The 20530-nt window shown below is 39.8% G+C and overlaps 2 protein-coding genes across 2 annotated transcripts in view; one reads left to right on the top strand and one right to left on the bottom strand.

Annotated features, from left to right (window-relative positions):
• The window catches only part of LOC135464604 (alsin-like), a 72692-nt gene that overhangs the window by 6556 nt on the left and 45606 nt on the right, over window positions 1-20530 (top strand). The window contains 1 exon segment of the mRNA XM_064742048.1: window positions 19077-19318. Coding sequence (XP_064598118.1) covers window positions 19077-19318 — 242 coding nt within the window.
• LOC135464674 (arrestin domain-containing protein 4-like) lies at window positions 737-13261 on the bottom strand. Its single transcript, XM_064742164.1, has 4 exons — window positions 13171-13261; window positions 8934-9495; window positions 4960-6587; window positions 737-3822 (listed from the first exon to the last, which is right to left on the bottom strand). The coding sequence occupies exons 3-4, from the start codon at window positions 6169-6171 to the stop codon at window positions 3796-3798; spliced, it is 1239 nt and encodes a 412-aa protein (XP_064598234.1). The 5' UTR covers window positions 6172-6587; window positions 8934-9495; window positions 13171-13261; the 3' UTR covers window positions 737-3795.

The following is a 20530-nucleotide window of genomic DNA, read 5'->3' as shown; positions in this document are numbered from 1 at the left end:
TTTGCCTGGTTTCCACAACCAGCTCTCACAAAACTCAGAACGCCGGGAGGTTTGCCTGGTTTCCACAACCACCTCCCACCAAACTCAGTACGCCGGGAGGTTAGCCTGGTTTCCACAACCACCTCTCACCAAACTCAAAACGCCGGGAGGTTTGCCTGGTTTCCACAACCACCTCCCACCAAACTCACAACACCGGGAGGTTTGCCTGGTTTCCACAACCACCTCCCACCAAACTCAGAACGCCGGGAGGTTTGCCTGGTTTCCACAACCACCTCCCACCAAACTCACAACACCGGGAGGTTTGCCTGGTTTCCACAACCAGCTTTCACCAAACTCAGAACGCCGGGAGGTTTGCCTGGTTTCCACAACCAGCTCCCACCAAACTTCACACCACCGGGAGGTTAGCCTGGTTTCCACAACCAGCTCTCACAAAACTCAGAACGCCGGAAGGTCTGCCTGGTTTCCACAACCAGCTCTCACCAAACTCACACCACCGGGAGGTTTGCCTGGTTTCCACAACCAGCTCCCACCAAACTCACACCACCGGGAGGTTTGCCTGGTTTCCACAACCAGCTCTCACCAAACTCACACCACCATTGTATACATGTATTTGAAAAAGTCTTGACTATGACATTAACCTTAATTTCTTTATCTTTGGCATTTGAAAGAAGAGCTTTCACTCTATTTTATTCACATTGTTAAGTTTATTATGGAGACAAAACTACAAAGGGTTGGATTGGCCAATTTTAGGGTTTCTCAAAAAGTATAATTTTTAACACGCTTGAATAAACAGCTTGCAAACATGCAAAAATGTTGAAGAATTACAGTAGTTATAATATAATACATGAAATATTTGCTTATCTCTCTTGAAAGTGATTTCACGACAACCCATCAGGGATCAGAGCAGTTTGAGGTCATGTAATAACATTTATGTGTAGCCAGTTTTTTTTGGTGTCAGTTTTTTTTATCCTTTTAAACTGTTGTATCCAGATTAGGCCGACATACAGGCAGAAAAGAGAACATTTTGTAACTCTCACTTGTTACAGGTTACAAGGTATCTCTTGCAGGTAATTACTGGAAATCACAGGAACTTCAATTATAACTACCTATACCTTACTGACAGACAAGTTCTTTAAATACACTGAACAGTTGTAAAAATTTGTGCTAAAAGTATTTATTGAATTATTTTCATGAAGAAACGAGGAGAGGCCTATGTTGACAACAGATTTTGTGAAAGCATTAATTGTAGTTCCCCTGTAAGAGGAGACAAAAACCGTGGACTACAGAAATGTGTTGCTTTAACAAACAATGTCGTGAATTTTCACACATGGATAGACATGTTGCCATGGTTACTTCACATAAATGCTCTGACATGAAAGCTATTGCGGGCTCAATTGGTACATATACTTACACACAGAAACAAATTTTTATGTAAAAAAGAGAAAAGAAAAAGAAAACGTGTTTCATTGCATAAGATAGCTGTACACTGGATTTAAACTTGTCTTTGAATGGAAATTAAGAAGCTGGACATTATAAGCTAAATGATGCTACATGAATTTGTGACAATAACAGTACAACCTTAATTGCATGTGGTGTGTGAAAATGTACCTTGAATGATGGGTAACCTAGGACAATACTATTGTAATATTCTGCCATTAGCATTATCCTTCCATTCACATGATCAGAATAAACAGATTTTAACGCCTTTAACAACAGAAGGCCTGAATTTGTTTTCCCGTGCAATCCTAATTACATGGATGTTGTGACACATAATGCATCATGGGATGTGTGAGGACTTCTTTATTCTATGATGGAAATTGATCTCTAACTTTTTCAACTTTTTATGTTAATCATTAACTGTAGATATACGTACAAGTACTGTAACTCTTCAACCTTTTTGCCTGTTTGCAAGGTGTTTATTCAAGTATATTCTAAAGGCATTATTCTGTGTACACGGATGAAATTATAATTTTTGTTAAACCCTGAAGCTGACCAATTCCACCAATATAGTTTTGACCCCAAAATTGAATTAAAAATGTGCATAAATTGCACTGAAAGTTGCTCATATGCGAAAAGGTTGAGGAATTAGGGTAGTAACATGAAAAGAAAGCTGATTAATATCAATATGTGAAAAAAACTGGGGTGTTTTTTTTTATCAATTGTCATTAGCCAAATTAATATAAGAGGCCATTTCTTTTCTTTTTTAGAGTACAGTAAATCACCTAAAGTTCCACCTAAGTTCACATTGCACATTTTGGATGATTCTGATAGTTGTGTCGATCTTAGAACGCCGTTTTGAGGTTTGGTGGATGGGAGGATGATGTCTCACTTGAAAATAAGTCTCATCACCATAAGTAACATGTTAGGATGCATTTATCTGCCATGAAAATAAACATTTTGGGGGTGACATTTTAGGTCCTTTGTGCAAATGGAAATTGAACTTTCAGTGTAATGCTTGTTTTAAATATGATTTTGGAGATAAGAGTCAGGACCTCAAAAAGTGTATAACTTTATCAGTATACCCCTTTAAAATGCCCTCAAAATATGTTTGAATAAGCATCTTGCAAACTTGCGAAAAGGTTGAAGAATTACAGTATGTGCAATACTGCAGCAATGTAATGCGTGTTCTGTACATATAACATTGGCTAATTTGGTACATTACACAGGTGCAGTGTTTGGACACATGCTTTAATTAAAGTATGGACAGGCCTCAGACATGATGTGTATTGACAGGCCTCAGACATGATGTGTATTGACAGGCCTCAGACATGATGTGTATTGACAGGCCTCAGACATGATGTGTATTGACAGGCCTCAGACATGATGTGTATTGACAAGCCTTTATAATTAGATAATAAATAGGCTACATTATAGATTTTTGGCTAAACATCCATATTCGCTGATCAAATCAGATTTTTTGTATTTACCAAGATTTATGACTGTATTACCTTTCAGTAAATATCAGATGCATCCCTGCACTATCTGTAACATTAAACTGATTCTAAAAAATTATAATGCGACTTGCTTTAAAAGTTGTATGAACTTTTATGACAGATTTTGAACAGGAACACTTTCACAGGTGTGGCTTTTATTTTGTGAAAGATAATTATTTGGGCTGTTCTAAAATGGATTGAATTTGCCCTTCTAGATTTACAAATACAGTGTAACCTCTTTAACATGAGCGTATTGGGGGATAGAAAAAAAAATTGCCAGTGACGAAATGAGACAGTGGTGGTAATTTTTATTGCGCAGTTATCTTTTAAACCTCAGTCTTGTTTCAGCATACGTGTATTAAATTTCACATGTGAACCTTATTAATCTTCAGCTAACTTTTCTGTGCTGACTCAACCATGAAATCCAGCTTTGATCATGCAGAAGACCTGTTGCTTAGCAAGTACATCTAATTATCAATACATTCAAACTGTGAACATGCAAATTACATGTACATTTTTAACTTAGTTCCAGATTCTGTGGGAAAATAAAAGTTTGATTAAAGAATTTCAAGATGTATGTAAGCGCGAGATTAAAAAAACATCGTGTTTTTAGGACTACTATATGCAGCTTATTCACATGTGGTTAATGCAGCTGTAATAATGTCCATGTTGTCTTAAATTGGTTGCCATGGTAACAAAACATTTCATTGACAACCCAAATTTATACATATGCAAGTATTTCACACAATGTGAATGATAATGAATTAATGATTAGAGCACATCTTCCTCCAGGTGGCTGAGGGATTGAATTGCATTCCTAGGTGTCCTTTGTGTAGTTTCACATTCAGTTTCCATGACAACGTCACACATGGACGCACACCGTTACCTGCTGGAAAGATGAAAGAGAAATTGTGAGAGAATTGGATAAATGCAAAAGCTAACTAACCATAAAATACGTTATAATTTTGAATGAATATTCATTGAATGAATGGGAAATGTGGATGATATTTTCAATCCAGACTTGTATTGTTCATGTAAAGCCGGATGGTAAATGGTGACAGTCCAGACTTGTATTGTTCATGTAAAGCCGGATGGTAAATGGTGACAGTCCAGACTTGTATTGTTCATGTAAAGCCGGGTGGTAAATGGTGACAGTCCTGACTGGTATTGTTCATGTAAAGGCAGATGGTAAATGGTGACAGTCCAGACTTGTATTGTTCATGTAAAGCTGGATGGTAAATGAAGACAGCCCAGACTTGTATTGTTCATGTAAAGCCGGATGGTAAATGGTGACAGTCCAGACTTGTATTGTTCATGTAAAGGCAGATGGTAAATGGTGACAGTCCAGACTTGTATTGTTCATGTAAAGCTGGATGGTAAATGGTGACAGTGCAGACTTGTATTGTTCATGTAAAGGCAGATGGTAAATGGTGACAGTCCAGACTTGTATTATTCATGTAAAGCCGGATGGTAAATGGTGACAGTCCAGACTTGTATTGTTCATGTAAAGCCGGATGGTAAATGGTGACAGTCCAGAATTGTATTGTTCATGCAAAGCTGGATGGTAAATGGTGACAGTCCAGAATTGTATTGTTCATGTAAAGGCAGATGGTAAATGGTGACAGTCCAGACTTGTATTGTTCATGTAAAGGCAGATGGTAAATGGTGACAGTCCAGACTTGTATTGTTCATGTAAAGCTGGATGGTAAATGGTGACAGTCCAGACTTGTATTGTTCATGTAAAGTCGGATGGTAAATGGTGACAGTCCAGAATTGTATTGTTCATGTAAAGCCAGATGGTAAATGGTGACATGTTTCATACACATGTATGTACATGTACTTTTGACTAATCTGATTTGACTACTTGTCAACAGCAGAGATAAACTTCCCTATTGCCTCAACAGATTTGAAAAATAAGTGCCAATGTACCAGCTCTATACATTCTACAGATGTTTTGCCAGAGGTGAAATTTCAGTAACAGAATGAATTAATAATAACATTAATAAATTGATCAAAATATTCTTACCTGCCTGGAATTGTTAGCATCAGAATTTTGTGATGATCGATTTGAGTGATTGTTCGAATCACTGCTGCTGTCATGTGAAAATGTTGCATGGTGAGAATCCGTGAATCGAGGGAATCTCATTGGTCTCTTGAAAATGGGAACCTTCATTTCCTTGTTGTCGATGTTCAGGATCGTATGCTTGGAGGGCGCAATCGACAGCGGAACTTCGAAAAACATCATGGCCGCTTGGTTAACCAGTCTGGCAGAAATTTTGACGGAGTAGTTCACCTTTAGAAGATTGCAACCTTCCAAAATTGATGGCAAAATATTCCTCAAGGTTTGTAGAGCTACTCTGAAGAATGCTAAAGGTCGTTTTGATTCCAGCCTTTCGATTTTCCAGGTAGGCTCCTTGACAGTTACTGATTCTGTGATAAAGTGCAGTACTTCTGCTGTTTTTCGTAACTGAACTCTTTGGCGAAGTTCGAACCTTAAAGATTTGAAATGTTTTGCATCACGAACATCCGTTTCAAGTTTTATAAATATTTTGTCACCAGCACAGTAAACGGACTGATTAAGAGTGGCCGTCAAACTGGATTTCTCTGTGTCAAAAGGTCCACATCCTAAAACAACGTCCTCACTTCGCGACACAGGCCACATTGCCATGGGAATGGCTGCTATGTCAAACGGCCGTTCAACGATGAAATCTCTGTGCTGAGACATCAAGACTTTTATGATCGTCCTTCGTTTGGAAAGTCCTCGCAAAGTGGCAGACACAACATCGTCGCAAAGTCGAGCCTGCACGAAGTAGCGCACTTGGAATGACAAACTGCCTTTCTTGTCCTCATAAACACTCGTCGATGGCAAGTTAGTGGGTAGAACAAAGGTGAACTTTGAACTGTAACGGCCGGGAATGATGACCGTAGATGTCAAGCCATCTGGAGAACCCAGGATCAGAATCCTCTTCCTCATGTACGTCTCGCGTTTGGAAGAAGACAGTCCTTGCTGCGCATGTATTGCGCAAGCTGCCGCATACCCGCACACAGTAAATTCCAAAAAGCAGATTTCCAACGGCTGACTGATTTCCAGTTCAACAGCTCCAGAAATTTCATTTCCTGGCTGAAACCTGTGGTTAGGAGGTGTGTTCAGCACAATTTCAAACTTTTTAACACGATCTTCTTTTCTCTCTCCCATGAAAACTTGGCCATGATGCATTTTGTCAGATTGGAGATGCATTTTTGATTGAGATATATACAAAAAGCTTGGTGACAGAATTTCCTAACTAAAACCAGGCACTGTCTGAGGTATTATCCATTGTACATGTTTGGTCCATTATGACAATCCTGTAATCCTCGACTCCCAATATCCAAAAATCAATACACAGGTGATCAATATATTGATTTTTATGCACAATGTGAAATGCAGAAGGCCAAGACCTCAGGCTTAACAAATTTGCATTGAATTGACGTTTTAGCTATCTGTTGCACAAGGTTCAAACAAAAGCTGCATGTATGAACAACATTGATTGGTTGGTCACAGCAAGTGTCCGGTGAAAGTAGGCCTCTTGGTTGTCAACACCTGTTGCCTTGCTTTATCGAGCCAATGAAAAGCAAGTTAACATATGAGTGTAGGGCGTCTCTTTAGGCGTGTCTCTGTGGGGAAAAATGGGAAGAGAGTTAATTATATTTTAACACATTTATGTAAAAAAAAAGATATTATCAAGTGTGAATTTCCTGTTATAGCTTTATTCACCTGCTTTTTGAAATGGACTTTATTTTCTCTGGATTTTCTGTGGTATAATGTAATAAAGCCTTTGAAGTAATTGGACTGCTGGGCTTATTATGTGAGAAAACCAGTGCAATTTGCCTCCCTACCTGTCTATTTCACCTGTGAGTTTTAAAGGCACAAAGGCAAGTCAGCTGTTTGTGTATCTTAATTGATCAGTCTTCCTAATAAAATACTGTATTAGAACCAAAAATGTCAGTCATGACTCATTTTTATGTGATTCTGAGAGTTCTATTGATTGAGCTCAGAAAGCTGTTCTGTGTTTATTTGAAACTTTCAAGACATGGAGTGAATTTCCGCCACCAAAAGTAATATTTTATAGCCTTTATTTGTCTGGCAATATTCTTTTTTTGGGGGGGGGGGGACTTTTGGGTAAAGTACGATATCTTTTCTTTTGTTTGGATTGTTCAGTAACTCTTGTAGACAACATAAAAATGTGACAATAAAGGCTGTCTGGGAAACACTAAATGTCTTGTCCTGAAATTTCAGGGCAGTTCATATCCCGGGTGGAAATAGTCCAAAGCTATGACATATTTGTGAGACATGACAATGGGCTTAAAGTACACTGTAGTGGTCAGCGCACAGTGGTCAAGCCAGCCAGATGTGACCAGAGTGGTCATTTGCTCACATGGTTTCTGCAGTGACCGTAAAGACGCTTGTAATGGAGAGGTCATTCTATAGCTTGACCTTTTGCTGTGTGGCACCTTCTGTCATACAAAGAACAAGAACTAATGCATGTTTGACATTTACATGGAGGCACAGATTTTAGACAGACTTGCACTGAAAGCTAGGAGACTATGTATCAATATGAAACTACATGTATTGATTTGCGAGATTGTTGTGCACATGATTTCTGCCGTGATTAGAGCAAAGAGGTGGAATTCTACATCTTAGCCATTTGACAGGTAGTGCCTCCTATCATACAACAGGTGACTAAAACATATTGTTTGACATTTATGGGCAGATTTTTGAAACATTTGCTTTCGCTTGGTATTTGAGATTGTTGCCCACATGATGTCACAGACCTTCGGACAGGTCATTCTGCAGCATGACCCATGGCTGTTCAGTGTCATTTGTCATTCAAGAAAGATAATGGGGAATGCATGTATAACGTTTGTTGAGAGTTTAACAACCTGTATCTAAGACAGTACATACAGGCATGTATAACGTTTGTTGAGAGTTTAACAACCTGTATCTAAGACAGTACATACAGGCATGTATAACGTTTGTTGAGAGTTTAACAACCTGTATCTAAGACATTACATACATACATGTATAACATTTGTTGAGAGTTGAACAACCTGTATCTATGACAGTACATACATACATGTATATTAATTTGCAAGATTGTCCGTCAACAGGTCTTTTTGCTACATATAATTCCAGCTTCTTCAAACTGATAGAGCAAATCCTGGTACTTATACATGTATGTACCTACATTGTATTGCAGATTGAATTTTCACCAGTCACTATCATTTGGGGCTTAACATTATGTGTAATTACCAAATGTCTTTTCTACTGTACTACATATAATTTCAGATCACTTGGCCAACATGATCAAAGTGTTAAAATCAGATTTTCACAAAGATCATCAACTTTGTCAGAGCAGATTCGTATACCTGCGTGTTCATGTGTCTGCATGTAAAGTACCAGATGTGTTATATGCTTACAATTTTGGTATGTGATTGATCAAACTGGGAGTTAAATACTCTATGTAGCCTAATTCCTGAATCTTTTCACAAATGAAAGAGCAACCTTCAGTGCAATTTATGCACATTTTTAATTTGATTTTGGATACAAAACTACATTGGCCAAGTTTTATTCAGGGGCTTCATAAAAAGTATAATTTTATCAGTGAGTGTACACAGAATAATGCCTTCAGAATATGCCTGAATAAACATCTTGTAAACATGTGATGTAGTTGAAGGATTACAGTAGCAATCAAGTCCACAGTTCTGCTACATGATGTTGTCAGAAGATAAGATTCTGTGTATATGCCTCTAGACTAAGCAAGCTGCAGGTTTTCATTTTTAACAGTTGACCATCAACTTTTCGTTGTTTCTGACGTACAGAATGCCAACTGGATTTATTTCATGCACTGTACTTATGATTTATCTGTCAAGTTGGTTTTAAGTTCTATAGCAGTTGTAGCAAGTATAGGGAATTGAAATTCAGTTTAAGTGCTCTTAGTTGTCTTTTAAGTTAATCCCTACCTTTTCAGTATCCTTTTCTCCGTAATCTGTATGATGAGTCAGTTGTACTTAATGCAATTGATCAGCTAGTTTGCTGAAATCATGTAAAAAGCTTCGAGTTCTTGGTCCATTAACTGAACTGACAGGCATCAAACTGACCGGTGTCCAATGTGAAACTGACCTGTGAGTGACCAAGAGAAGCTTTGTGACAGCCCGTGGAATGCTGTGGAACTCACACAGCCATGCATGACCGCTTCCTAAGAAACTCAGTGACTGTTTTGCCCTTGACCTGGTGTGATTGATGTCTGTTTCACTGACGTTTATTACAGATATATGCCAGCTCCTTTGAAGTCGAGGACGTAGGCCGTTCTCTCTGTGTATCAGTCTTCTAATCAGGCATAGGCCGTTCTCTCTGTGCATCAGTCTTTTAATCAGACATAGGCCGTTCTCTCTGTGTATCAGTCTTCTAATCAGGCATAGGCCGTTCTCTCTGTCATCAGTCTTCTAATCAGGCGATGATACTGTGGCTGTCATCTCTGATCCACTGTAGATTACCAGGCAAGTCCTGATGGGAAAGCTGGGACTTTAATCTGTAAAGTAAAAAAGATAGCTGTATAATAATAAAGATAGAAATGGTCAAGTAAGATTAAGGTATTATCTTCCATTTTCTATTTTGCATAACTGTATCTGAAGCAGTGCACATTTTGACTAGTTTCAGGCTTTGATGTGAGACTCTGTGATGTGAGACTGTAATGTGATGTGAGACTCTGTGATGTGAGACTCTATGATGTGAGACTATGATGTGAGACTGTAATGTGATGTGAGACTGTGATATGATGTGAGACTGTGATGTGATGTGAGACTCTGTGATGTGAGACTCTGTGATTTGAGACTCTGGATTGATTGCCCCCACCAGAAATAAACTCATACAGCTGTCAGTTAAGTGATAATTCCTGAGCACCGCATTCAACAACAATTTTGCCTAATTCTGAGAGATCTGTATTGATCTTACAAAGATCATTTGTTAAGATGTTAAGGGTAAAAAAAAGTCAAGCATCCAATATGATCTAAAGGTGTGAAATATATTAGATCCCATTGGTGTCGTTGTAAAGCTTGGTATAGGATAAAGTATATTAGATCCCATTGGTGTCGTAAAACCTGGTATAGGATAAAATATATTAGATCCCATTGGTATCGTTGTAAAACCTGGTATAGGATAAAATATATTAGATCCCATTGGTAAACCTGGTATAGGTTAAAATATATTAGATCCCTTTGGTATCGTTGTAAAGCCTGGTATAGGATAAAATATATTAGATCCCTTTGGTATCGTTGTAAAACCTGGTATAGGATAAAATATATTAGATTCCTTTGGTATCGTTGTAAAACCTGGTATAGGATAAAATATATTAGATCCCATTGCTATCATTGTAAAACCTGGTATGGGATAAAATACACCTATAAACATTCATGAATTAGTCAGGAAGTCATTTTGGTGATAACGTGGCTCAATTTGAAGTCAGCATTTTTATTCTGAGCGCTTAAAAACGAGTGAATGACCAAACATTTTGAGCCCTAATATGTAAACTTACCAGTTGTGTTTGTTATGGCTAGCCCTTTTACACCAGGGTAACTCTTGCAGCAATGTGCACCCCAAGTTAGAATCTAGCTAAGATTTAACACCCCCTGCCTACTTACCCCTTATTTCTGCGTTTTCTCACATTTAAAAGCTACATGTAAATTTGGAAAACTGTAATCTACAAGTGAACAATAATGTTTTCCACTCATGCGTGAAATGAGAATTTTCTTCAATTTGAATTTCAATAGTAGTGGGTTAAACATAAAATTATCATGTCATTATAAAAGCCTCATGAACCAAAAGCTTAAATTCTGCAATTTGATGAATGTAAATTACATGTAAATTAGAGTTAGGTGATGATTTAAGCAGTTGCTTCGTGCTTAGGTGCAGCTAAATTGCCACCAATATACATGTATTATCACATTTTAAGAAAAAATGTCATCATTTCTCACGCAATTTAGTTCTAAGATTGACATTGTTGCATGGAAGCCTGTCAGTGACATACATATACATGTACGTATATAGGTGAATTTTCTAAATATGACATTTACACAGACATGTTAAAGACTGAGTTTGATCAGTTTTTATGCAAATTAGGTTTCTTCAAAAGCTGGGCATTTTATCTGCAGTGATCTGCATTGGCCTTTTCTCTAACCAAAAGTATAAATAGAAGTTAATTCTAGAATTACAAATCATTCTGGGCAAGATGATAAAATCTGCTGTTTTAATAATCTCATGAATATTAATTTGAGAAGTGTCCAAGTCTGCACCACATGTATGTATTCTGGGTTTCCTTGGAAATTTGACTGCGAGGACTCCTAACTATCAAGATAAACACATGAATTTTATTTTGGACAGTTAGAGGGAATGGTACATAGTTATCAGAATGTTTTATGTACTCAGTCATCTTTTTCACCTGGATTAGCATTCTTCATTGAGGTTAAACGCTAACATAGTGCAGGCTGCACAGGTCATTTGCAGAGGATTATTTTTTGTGTGTATACTGGTTATAGTGGGTACCAATGTTCAGCTAAAGTCATAGAAACATGCTTTTCTATGATTAATGTCAAAAATGCTTGATTGAATGTTTTGTTTGGTATTAATGTCCTACGGTAGCTATGTCACATTAAAGTCACATGTACATGTAGCCCTATATTGGCAGGGATATTTGAATACTTTCTGATATCAGTTTCAGACCAAATTCCCAAACCCACAAGGATTGCTTTTAATAATTAAGAAGCTATTTATTGGCCTTCTTGGCCTGTGAGTTTAGTGGAATCGAGTATTAAATGGAAAGAATTGAGAGAACTGAACATATTCACATTACATTTCAGAATTCACCCTATTGATATATTAGAGCACTCCCCCATAACAGAATAGTATAGCATTGTCGCCCGGTGTTACAATGGCGTTCTCACACTGGAGCACTTGACCCAATCTTATATGTGTACATGTAGCATTTTCACCCAATAGGAGATCATTCTCACCTTATGTGAGATCATTCTCACCCAATAGGAGATCATTCTCACCCATTCTCACCCAATAGGAGATCATTCTCACCCAATAGGAGATCATTCTCACCTTATGTGAGATCATTCTCACTCTTTACTTGATCATTTTTACCGTATCTTAGATCATTATGACTCTCTATTTGATCATTCTCACCGTATCTTAGATTATTCTCATGCTATTTTAGATCATTCTCACCGTATTTTATATCATTCTCACCCTATATTAGATCATTCTCTCCCTTTGTTAGTTCATTTTCACTCTGTTATATCATTCCCACCCTATATTAGATCATTCTCTCCCTTTGTTAGTTCATTTTCACTCTGTTATATCATTCTCACCCTATATTAGATCATTTTCTCCCTTTGTTTGTTCATTTTCACTCTGTTAGATCATTGTCACCCTATATTAGATCATTCTCTCCCTATATTAGATCATTTCCCTATATATTAGATCATTCCCACCCTATGTCAGATCATTATCACTATGTTTGATCATTCAAATCCCATATTAGATCACTCTCACCCTACATGTATATTAGATCATTCTCACCCTTAGATCATTCCCACCCTATATTAGATCATTCCCACCCTATCTTAGATCATTGTCACCCTATATTAGATCATTCTCTCCCTATATTAGATCATTTCCCTATATATTAGATCATTCCCACCCTATGTCAGATCATTATCACTATGTTTGATCATTCAAATCCCATATTAGATCACTCTCACCCTACATGTATATTAGATCATTCTCACCCTATCTTAGATCATTCCCACCCTATATTAGATCATTCCCACCCTATCTTAGATCATTCTCACCCTATTTTAGATCATTCTCAACCTATATTAGAGCACAGCTAGAGAACCCTTAATCCTGTATTATGGCATCCTCAGTCTGTAGCATCGTCCCTGTGTACAAATCTTGTTATACTTTACAATAAAAGAAGCAATTGTTCTACTTCATATTCAGAAAGTGTCTCCTCTTCCTAAAAGCATATATTTCAAGTAAACATGTTCACGGAAACACCTAAAAGCTTTAAGAGTTGCAGGTACAAACATGTTTCCTTCCCTAAAACATGGACATGAATCACATAAACACACACTCGTCATCAAGCGTGTAAAAGTACTTGATTTTTGGTAACAACAACGACGGCTGTTCACTCACCTTTATACCAATTGGCCTCTTCCCAGGATGGCGTATATTTGTGTTCTCAGACCATTTGCCCTCACACGTTAGCTCAGTCTGTGTACCTGTCGTTACTCATGAGTACCCCTGTTTGTGAGGGAGAAGCTGATAAAGGTTTGTCTGCCCCCCCGGTGGATGGATGGAAAACCAGTTCTTTCTTGTAGACACCCTATTCACACCTATGAAAGGGTTAGGGAGGGAGAGAGAATAAAGTAGATTTGTATGTATACAGGAGACAAGACAGTTGGGTATTCAGTAACGTGGGTTGAGATTATATAGTTCTGCAGGTGTGGTAAATTTGCTAATAAACTGATGAATAGGATATTTGGATGTGACTTCCATTTGGATTGTTTTTACACATACTGGTCCCATGTTAAAGGAAATATACCACAGTGTACAGGGTCCCCATTATGCACGGTCACATGCAGGCAGTTGTACATAACTACAATATGGGCCCATATTAACGTTAAAGGCAAACTAAGAGGAATTAGAAAGTTTGAAAATGTGTTTGATTTGATTAATTACATGTTAAAAAAAGAGTCATTTACTTTTGTACTTTTTTATTCAGTCGTTGTCTCTGTTTTTGTGACATTCATATTTAGTCGAATATTAGTTGTAATTTCTAATGCTATTTCTCAATATTTAATAGCCAAAATTATGGGACTCAAAAGGGTGCCCTGAATATTGGACTCAAAAAGGTGTCCTGAATATTGGACTCAAAAGGGTGCCCTGAATATTGGACTCAAAAGGGTACCCTGATTATGGCTCAAAGGGGTGCTCAAATTACCTACTTATACATATGACGCATACAGCTGCAGGTGTCTAATCTAACTCAGAAGATTTGTCAGGTATTTAAGGTGAGCTGACTTGTCATTAATACAGTTAGATCGGTGTTTGTATTGTGAATTGGCCTTTCCATTATTAACCTGACAGCTCGTATACGAATGTCCAGAAGTTTCGGGTCATAGATTTAATGCTTTCCTCAAAATTTCACTCATACATATACACATAGGACTGTTCTCAGGCAGGAACAAATGCTGTATAATGTTCATGTATATGCAGGTAGTGTAGTCAGATTTACAAGAAAATTCCCTTTATGAGAAATGAAGGATCTTTTGAAAACCAGAACTGCTTGCAATATTGTTATGTATTGTATGCTGCAAAGTTGTATTTACATGTAGCTCATGTTGGTGTCCTCTTAGGATGTTGGTGGAAAGGTCTGCCAGCAATCTACAGATGGTCATGAGTTTCCTTTGGGCTCTGCCTGATTTCCTCCCACCATAATGCTGACCGCTGTGGTTTATGTGAAACATTCTTGAGTACGGCGTAAAATGCTAATCAAATAAATAAATAAATCGAAGTTGTATTTTTATGGATTTTACAACATTGTATCTGTTTTGGTTGAGTCATTACCGGGAGCTCTATTGCTGATTGGAAGGCTTTTGTGGAATTGCACAAAGAGTGGAGAAAGGTGCATGTATAACTATGAGAAAGTTTCAGAGTGGGTTCACAGGGTTACGGTTACCGGCCATAAATAACTCATGAATAATTACCTACGTTATGTAAACATAACCGTGAAAAACGGCCAAAAATGTCGTACCTTCATGAACATATTTTTGGCTGTTGCACATTTGTGTATTGCGGAGCTGTACTCCTGTTGATGCTCAAGTAAGAGCAGGATGAAGTCAAATAAAGGAAGTCATATTGATGTACCTTGTAACTAAATGAACTGGTCAACAGGTGTAAGTTACTAACGGCTTAAATGAATATAGGTTTCTGCTGTGAATACGCTACTACCACGTGGTCATGGACCCTAGAAGGTAATTGCGATGGTTTGTTGGTGTCAGCTGTGTGGTTGTACATGTTACCAAGGCCTAAAGTAACTTCTAAAATTTCACATAATTTGGGTGTAAACTGAGCAAGTGTTGAATCTTACATGCAGTTCACTAGTAATGTGGATGCCACCCTCAGTGACAAGTTGAAATGTGTCTGAAAATTACAGTCCAAGAAGTTGTTAGGTTAAAGCTGTACAGAGCATATTGAAGAGAAGCCAAAAGTTGTTGTGTGAAAGTTGTGCTAAGCATATACATGTAGTTTTATTGAAGTGAAGCTAAAAGGGGTTTGTTGAAAGTTGTGCTGAGCATATACATGTAGTTGTATTGGAGTGAGGCCAAAAGTTGTTGTGTGAAAGTTGTGCTAAGCATATACATGTAGTTGTATTGGAGTGAGGCCAAAAGTGGTTGTGTGAAAGTTGTGCTGGGCATATACATGTAGTTTTATTGAAGTGAAGCCAAAAGGGGTTTGTTGAAAGTTGTGCTGGGCATATACATGCACTTATACAGCATGTACTGATGTGAAGCCAAAAGGGGTTTGTTGAAAGCTGTGCTGAGCATATACCAGTAGTTGTCTTGAAATGAAGCCAAAAGGGGTTTGTTGAAGTCTGCGCTGAGCATATCCTAGTAGTTGTATTGAAATGAAGCCTAAAGTTGTTTGTTGAACGCTGGTCAGCACTCAAAAAAAGAGGGAAGGAAGTTGATACAGTGTGCTTGACTATTACTATTCACTGTTACTTTCATTACATTTTCAACAGTAATTTATCAGACCCTTCTAACATTTGGGTGCGACTAAGTTCCAGGTATTTAACACATTGCCAGCTCACGCACATGTAGCTATATGTATACTAGCTCTCCAAGTCAGCTTTGTGCTAGCATTATGTAGTAGTGACAGCTCAGAAGCTTGTCCTAGCTTTGTGATAAGCTTTTGCTAGCTAGTGAGAAGCCTGTACCAGCTAGTGATAAGCTTGTGCCAGCTAGTGATAAGCTTGTGCCAGCTAGTGGGAAGCTTGTGCCAGCTAGTGGGAAGCCTGTACCAGCTGGTGATAAGCTTGTGCCAGCTGGTGGGAATCTTGTGCCAGCTAGTGGGAAGCTTGTGCCAGTTAGTGGGAAGCCTGTACCAGCTAGTGATAAGCTTGTGCCAGTTAGTGGGAAGCCTGTACCAGCTAGTGATAAGCTTGTGCCAGCTAGTGATAAGCTTGTGCCATCTAGTGATAAGCTTGTGCCAGCTAGTGATAAGTTTGTACCAGCTAGTGGGAAGCTTGCGCCACCTGGTGGGAAGCTTGTGCCAGCTGGTGGAAAAGATAGGCTTGCACCAGTTGGTGGGAAGCTTGCACTAGCTGGTGGGAAGCTTGCGATAGCTGATGGGAAAATTGCATCAGTTTGCAAAGAGCTTGTGCTATATGCAGCTGTGGGGAAACTTGCCATAGTTAGCAAGGAGCTTGTGCTATATGCAGCTGGTTGGGAGCTTGCGAGAGTTAGCAAGGAGCTTGTGCTATATGCAGCTGATGGGAAGTTTGTGATAGTTAGCAAGGAGCTCGTGCTTTATGCAGCTGATCGGAAGTTTGTGATAGTTAGCAAGGAGCTCGTGCTATATGCAGCTGGTGGGGAGCTTGTGATAGCAAGGAAATTGTGCTACATGCAGTTGGTGGGGAGCTTGTGATAGCAAGGAGCTCGGGCTATATGCAGCTGGTGGGGGGCTTGTGATAGCAAGGAGCTCATGCTATATGCAGCTGGTGGGGGGCTTGTGATAGCAAGGAGCTCGTGCTATACCCAGCTGGTGGGGGGCTTGTTGATAGCAAGGAGCTCGTGTTATATGCAGCTGTGGGGAAACTTGCCATAGTTAGCAAGGAGCTCGTGCTATATGCAGCTGTTGGGGAGCTTGTGATAGTTAGCAGGGAGCTTGTGCTATATGCAGCTGATGGGGAGCTTGTGATAGCAAGGAGCTTGTGCGGTATGCAGCTGGTGGGGAGCTTGTGATAGTTAGCAAGAAGCTTGTGTTATATGCAGCTAGTGGGGAGCGTGCGACAGCATGGAGCTTGTGGTAGCTTTTGAAAATATAATGTTAGACATCTGAAAGCTGATTTTACAGAGTAGCTTTAATAATTGTGGAGCCAAACTTGAATTTCATTGAGGGACGTTACATTAATTTCTGAATTCACAAAGAAAATTATTTTCAGTTTTGAATAATAGCTGTATTGAAAAAACACACCGCAGAAGAGTATGGAGCAAAAGACGAATATATCGGGTATTTTTTTGTTAGGCACAGGTGCCACACCCAGAGAGGGTCTGCCCTTTAGGGAGGACCTGGTCGCTTGATACTGCACATTAATGAGGCATGGGCCACAGCTTGGGTCAGGCTACACTTGACTTTACTCAGTCTGTATTTACAGAGCATGTTAAACATAAGAACTCTGAGATTACTCGTCCAAGAATTGCTATTATTACAATATGCGTCTATTGAAGCAAATTGTGCGTGGGTGTGTTCGCATGTTTACTTTTAGGGATGTGTGTACAGTATATGTCTACCGAAGTTCATGTCTGATACACATGTACTATAATATATCCGCTCTGTTTGCATACTTTGACAGGATTTTAGAGATGTCTTTTATTAAAGCTTTATGCTTTGATATTTTGTGTGAGGGATCCTGGGAATGGCCTGTTTTCAATCATATAAAAGCAAGAAGGCTAATGATCTTATCTAATTTATTAATTGACCAGACATTTTTTTATCAAAGATGCAAAAAGTTCAAATCCAGCTCTGGTCTGGTTCCCTCCCTCTGCCTGGTTTTGTCCACCCAGTGTCTGCCTGGTTCCCTACCCAGCCTCTGCCTGGTTTTGTCCACCCAGCGTCTGCCTGGTTTTGTCCACCCAGCGTCTGCCTGGTTTTGTCCACCCAGTGTCTGCCTGGTTCCCTACCCAGCCTCTGCCTGGTTTTGTCCACCCAGCCTCTGACTGGTTTTGTCCACCCATTGTCTGCCTGGTTCCCTACCCAGCCTCTGCCTGGTTTTGTCCACCCAGCGTCTGCCTGATTTCCCCACCCAGCCTCTGCCTGGTTTCCCCATCCAGTTTCTGCCTGGTTTCTCCCATCCAGTTTTTGATTCCCCCTCTGCCTTTTGCCTACTGCTGAGCACCTGTCTGGTTTCTTTCACCCATCCTCTGCCTGCTTTCCTCACCCAGTATCTTGCTTGGTTCTCTGCCTCTGGCTGGTTTCCTCTACCTATTCTCTACCTGGTTTCCTCCAGCCAGCCTGTGTCTGCTTTCCTCCACTTTGCTTCTGCCTAGTTTCCTCCACCCATCCTCTGCCTGGTTTACTCCATCCAGCCTGTGTCTGGTTTCCTCCACTCTGCCTCTGCCTGGTTTCTTTCACCCATCCTCTGCCTGGTTTCCTCCAGCCAGCCTGTGTCTGCTTTCCTCCACTCTGCCTCTGCCTGGTTTCTTCCACCCATCCTCTGCCTGGTTTCCTCCAGCCAGGCTTTGTCTGCTTTCCTCCACTCTGCCTCTGCCTGGTTTCCCCTCACCCAGTCTCCGCCTTGTTTCCTCCACTATACATGGACAGGGGCTTTCTTCCACTCTGCCTCTGCCTGGTTTCCTCCACTCATCAGCTACCAGGTTTCCTCCAGCCAGCCTGTGTCTGCTTTCCTCCACTCGGCCTCTGGTGGTTTCCCCCACCCAGTCTTCGCCCATTTTCCTCCACTATATTTGGACAAGGGATTGGATTCCCCTTGTCCCTTCCGGTGTCAGAATGGTGCGGATGATTCTGACACATACGATTCCCATCACTGTTAGCGTTTGTAGGGCTTTGATGACACTAATCACTCAACAGAGCTCATCTATCTGTCTTCCTCAAATGTAGTAGATGTATATATCTATGTTTATTTCAGTAACATGCTAAAGGTCAGTGCAGTTTCCTCCACCCATCTCGTGTGTGGTGTTGAGAAGCAGTCAAATGAATAAACAAATCAAAGAAATATCACCACACATAAACTGTACATTTGAAGAGAAGAGACAAAATTGATTATTGCTCATTTGCATGTCTCCTTGTGTTTTCAGTCATTCAGAAACAACTGGGATAGTCTATCGATGGCAAGGCTACAAAGGTGATATCAAACCAGAGACATTCAAGGGCTTCAAAGACAAAGATATATTAACGGCTGATGTGGGGAGCGATCATTATTTATTCCTCACAAGGGAGAAGCAAGTGTTTGCTTGTGGCAGCAACAAGCGAGGTCAGCTTGGTATAGGCAGTCATGAAGAAAACTTCCCAGACCCTGTACTTGTGGAATCTCTCTCCGGTAGGATCAGATTTCAGCACATCAGTGTTTAGTAGCTGCAAATTTGCCAGCCAGTATCGCAGTGTTCATTGTTTATTTGTTAATTTATTTATTTGGTTGGTGATTTATGCAGTACTGAAGAATATTTCACCTATACCAGGCAGAGCCCAGTGGAAAGCCACGACCATTCGTAGGTTGCTGACAGACCTTTACAGGTACTGTTCATTGTTTAAATCACATCATCATGTGAATGGGATAAAAACACATGTTCACAAATATACAGCTAATATTCACAAAATTTAGCCAAGGCTAATCTTGTTTCTGCTCAACCTTGGAATAGAGATGACAAGAAAACTTTTTGAATGCAAACTTTTTTTTAGCAATTCAGGGCTCAGCATAACAAGACTCGGATTATCTACTTAGTTGCTAAGCTTCGGCTAGCCATTCGCCACATCAGTTTTGAGTAGTATACACACTATAGTACACACACTAGGTCCCCTCATATCAGTGTGTGTGTGTAGGCTAGACTTGTAAATAAGCATGTACGCCTTGGCTGGGGAAGCGCCTGGGTGGGGGGGGGGGGGGGTGGCTCTTATGGGGGAAGCAGGGAAAGGGGGGTGGGAGCCTCTATTTGTTGTGGGGAGGGCCCCAAGGGGGGGGGGGGGGGGGTGCCCAGAACCTATAGTGTGTATACTACTTCTTGTTGGCTGGGGTCGGGCTGTTGGCTTCGGCTGGGCTGTTGGCTGGGGCCGGGCTGTTGGTTGGGGCCGGGCTCCTCCTCTGTGCCCAGAATCTCGTCTATAAGCTCGTCAGTATCCATTATTAATACGTAGGGGCGCCTACGTCTAATATATAATCTTAGATGTGGCAGGCGTATCAGTCATTAGCAGGAGCTTAGAATGCGGATTGTTCTTGAGCTTCTGTCGAACCTCTGCCTTTTCGCTCTCGGCCTCGATGATGTTTTTGGCAAATATGATTTCTGTGCGGCGAAAGCCAATTGGCGTCCCTTCGCCACAGGGGCAAAAGCAATGGATGACTTTCAACTTCAGTTGTTTAGTTGTAAAGTTTGTAAATTTACTCAAATTTAATGTTTGATCCAGAATCAGGAAGGAATATTTGACTTCAGTGTGAAAGAACTTGGTTATGAAAACAAAAAAGTTTTTAAAGAGCAATTAAAATCGGAAATGTTTTGCCCGGAAGTAGGTGACGAAAATTGGACAGCTCATTTATCAT

The sequence above is a fragment of the Liolophura sinensis genome, chromosome 4 (genome assembly GCF_032854445.1).
Source record: "Liolophura sinensis isolate JHLJ2023 chromosome 4, CUHK_Ljap_v2, whole genome shotgun sequence".
NCBI lineage: Eukaryota > Metazoa > Mollusca > Polyplacophora > Chitonida > Chitonidae > Liolophura > Liolophura sinensis.
The sequence above is the reverse complement of the archived record's forward strand: the minus strand, read 5'-3'. Positions and strand labels throughout refer to the sequence as shown.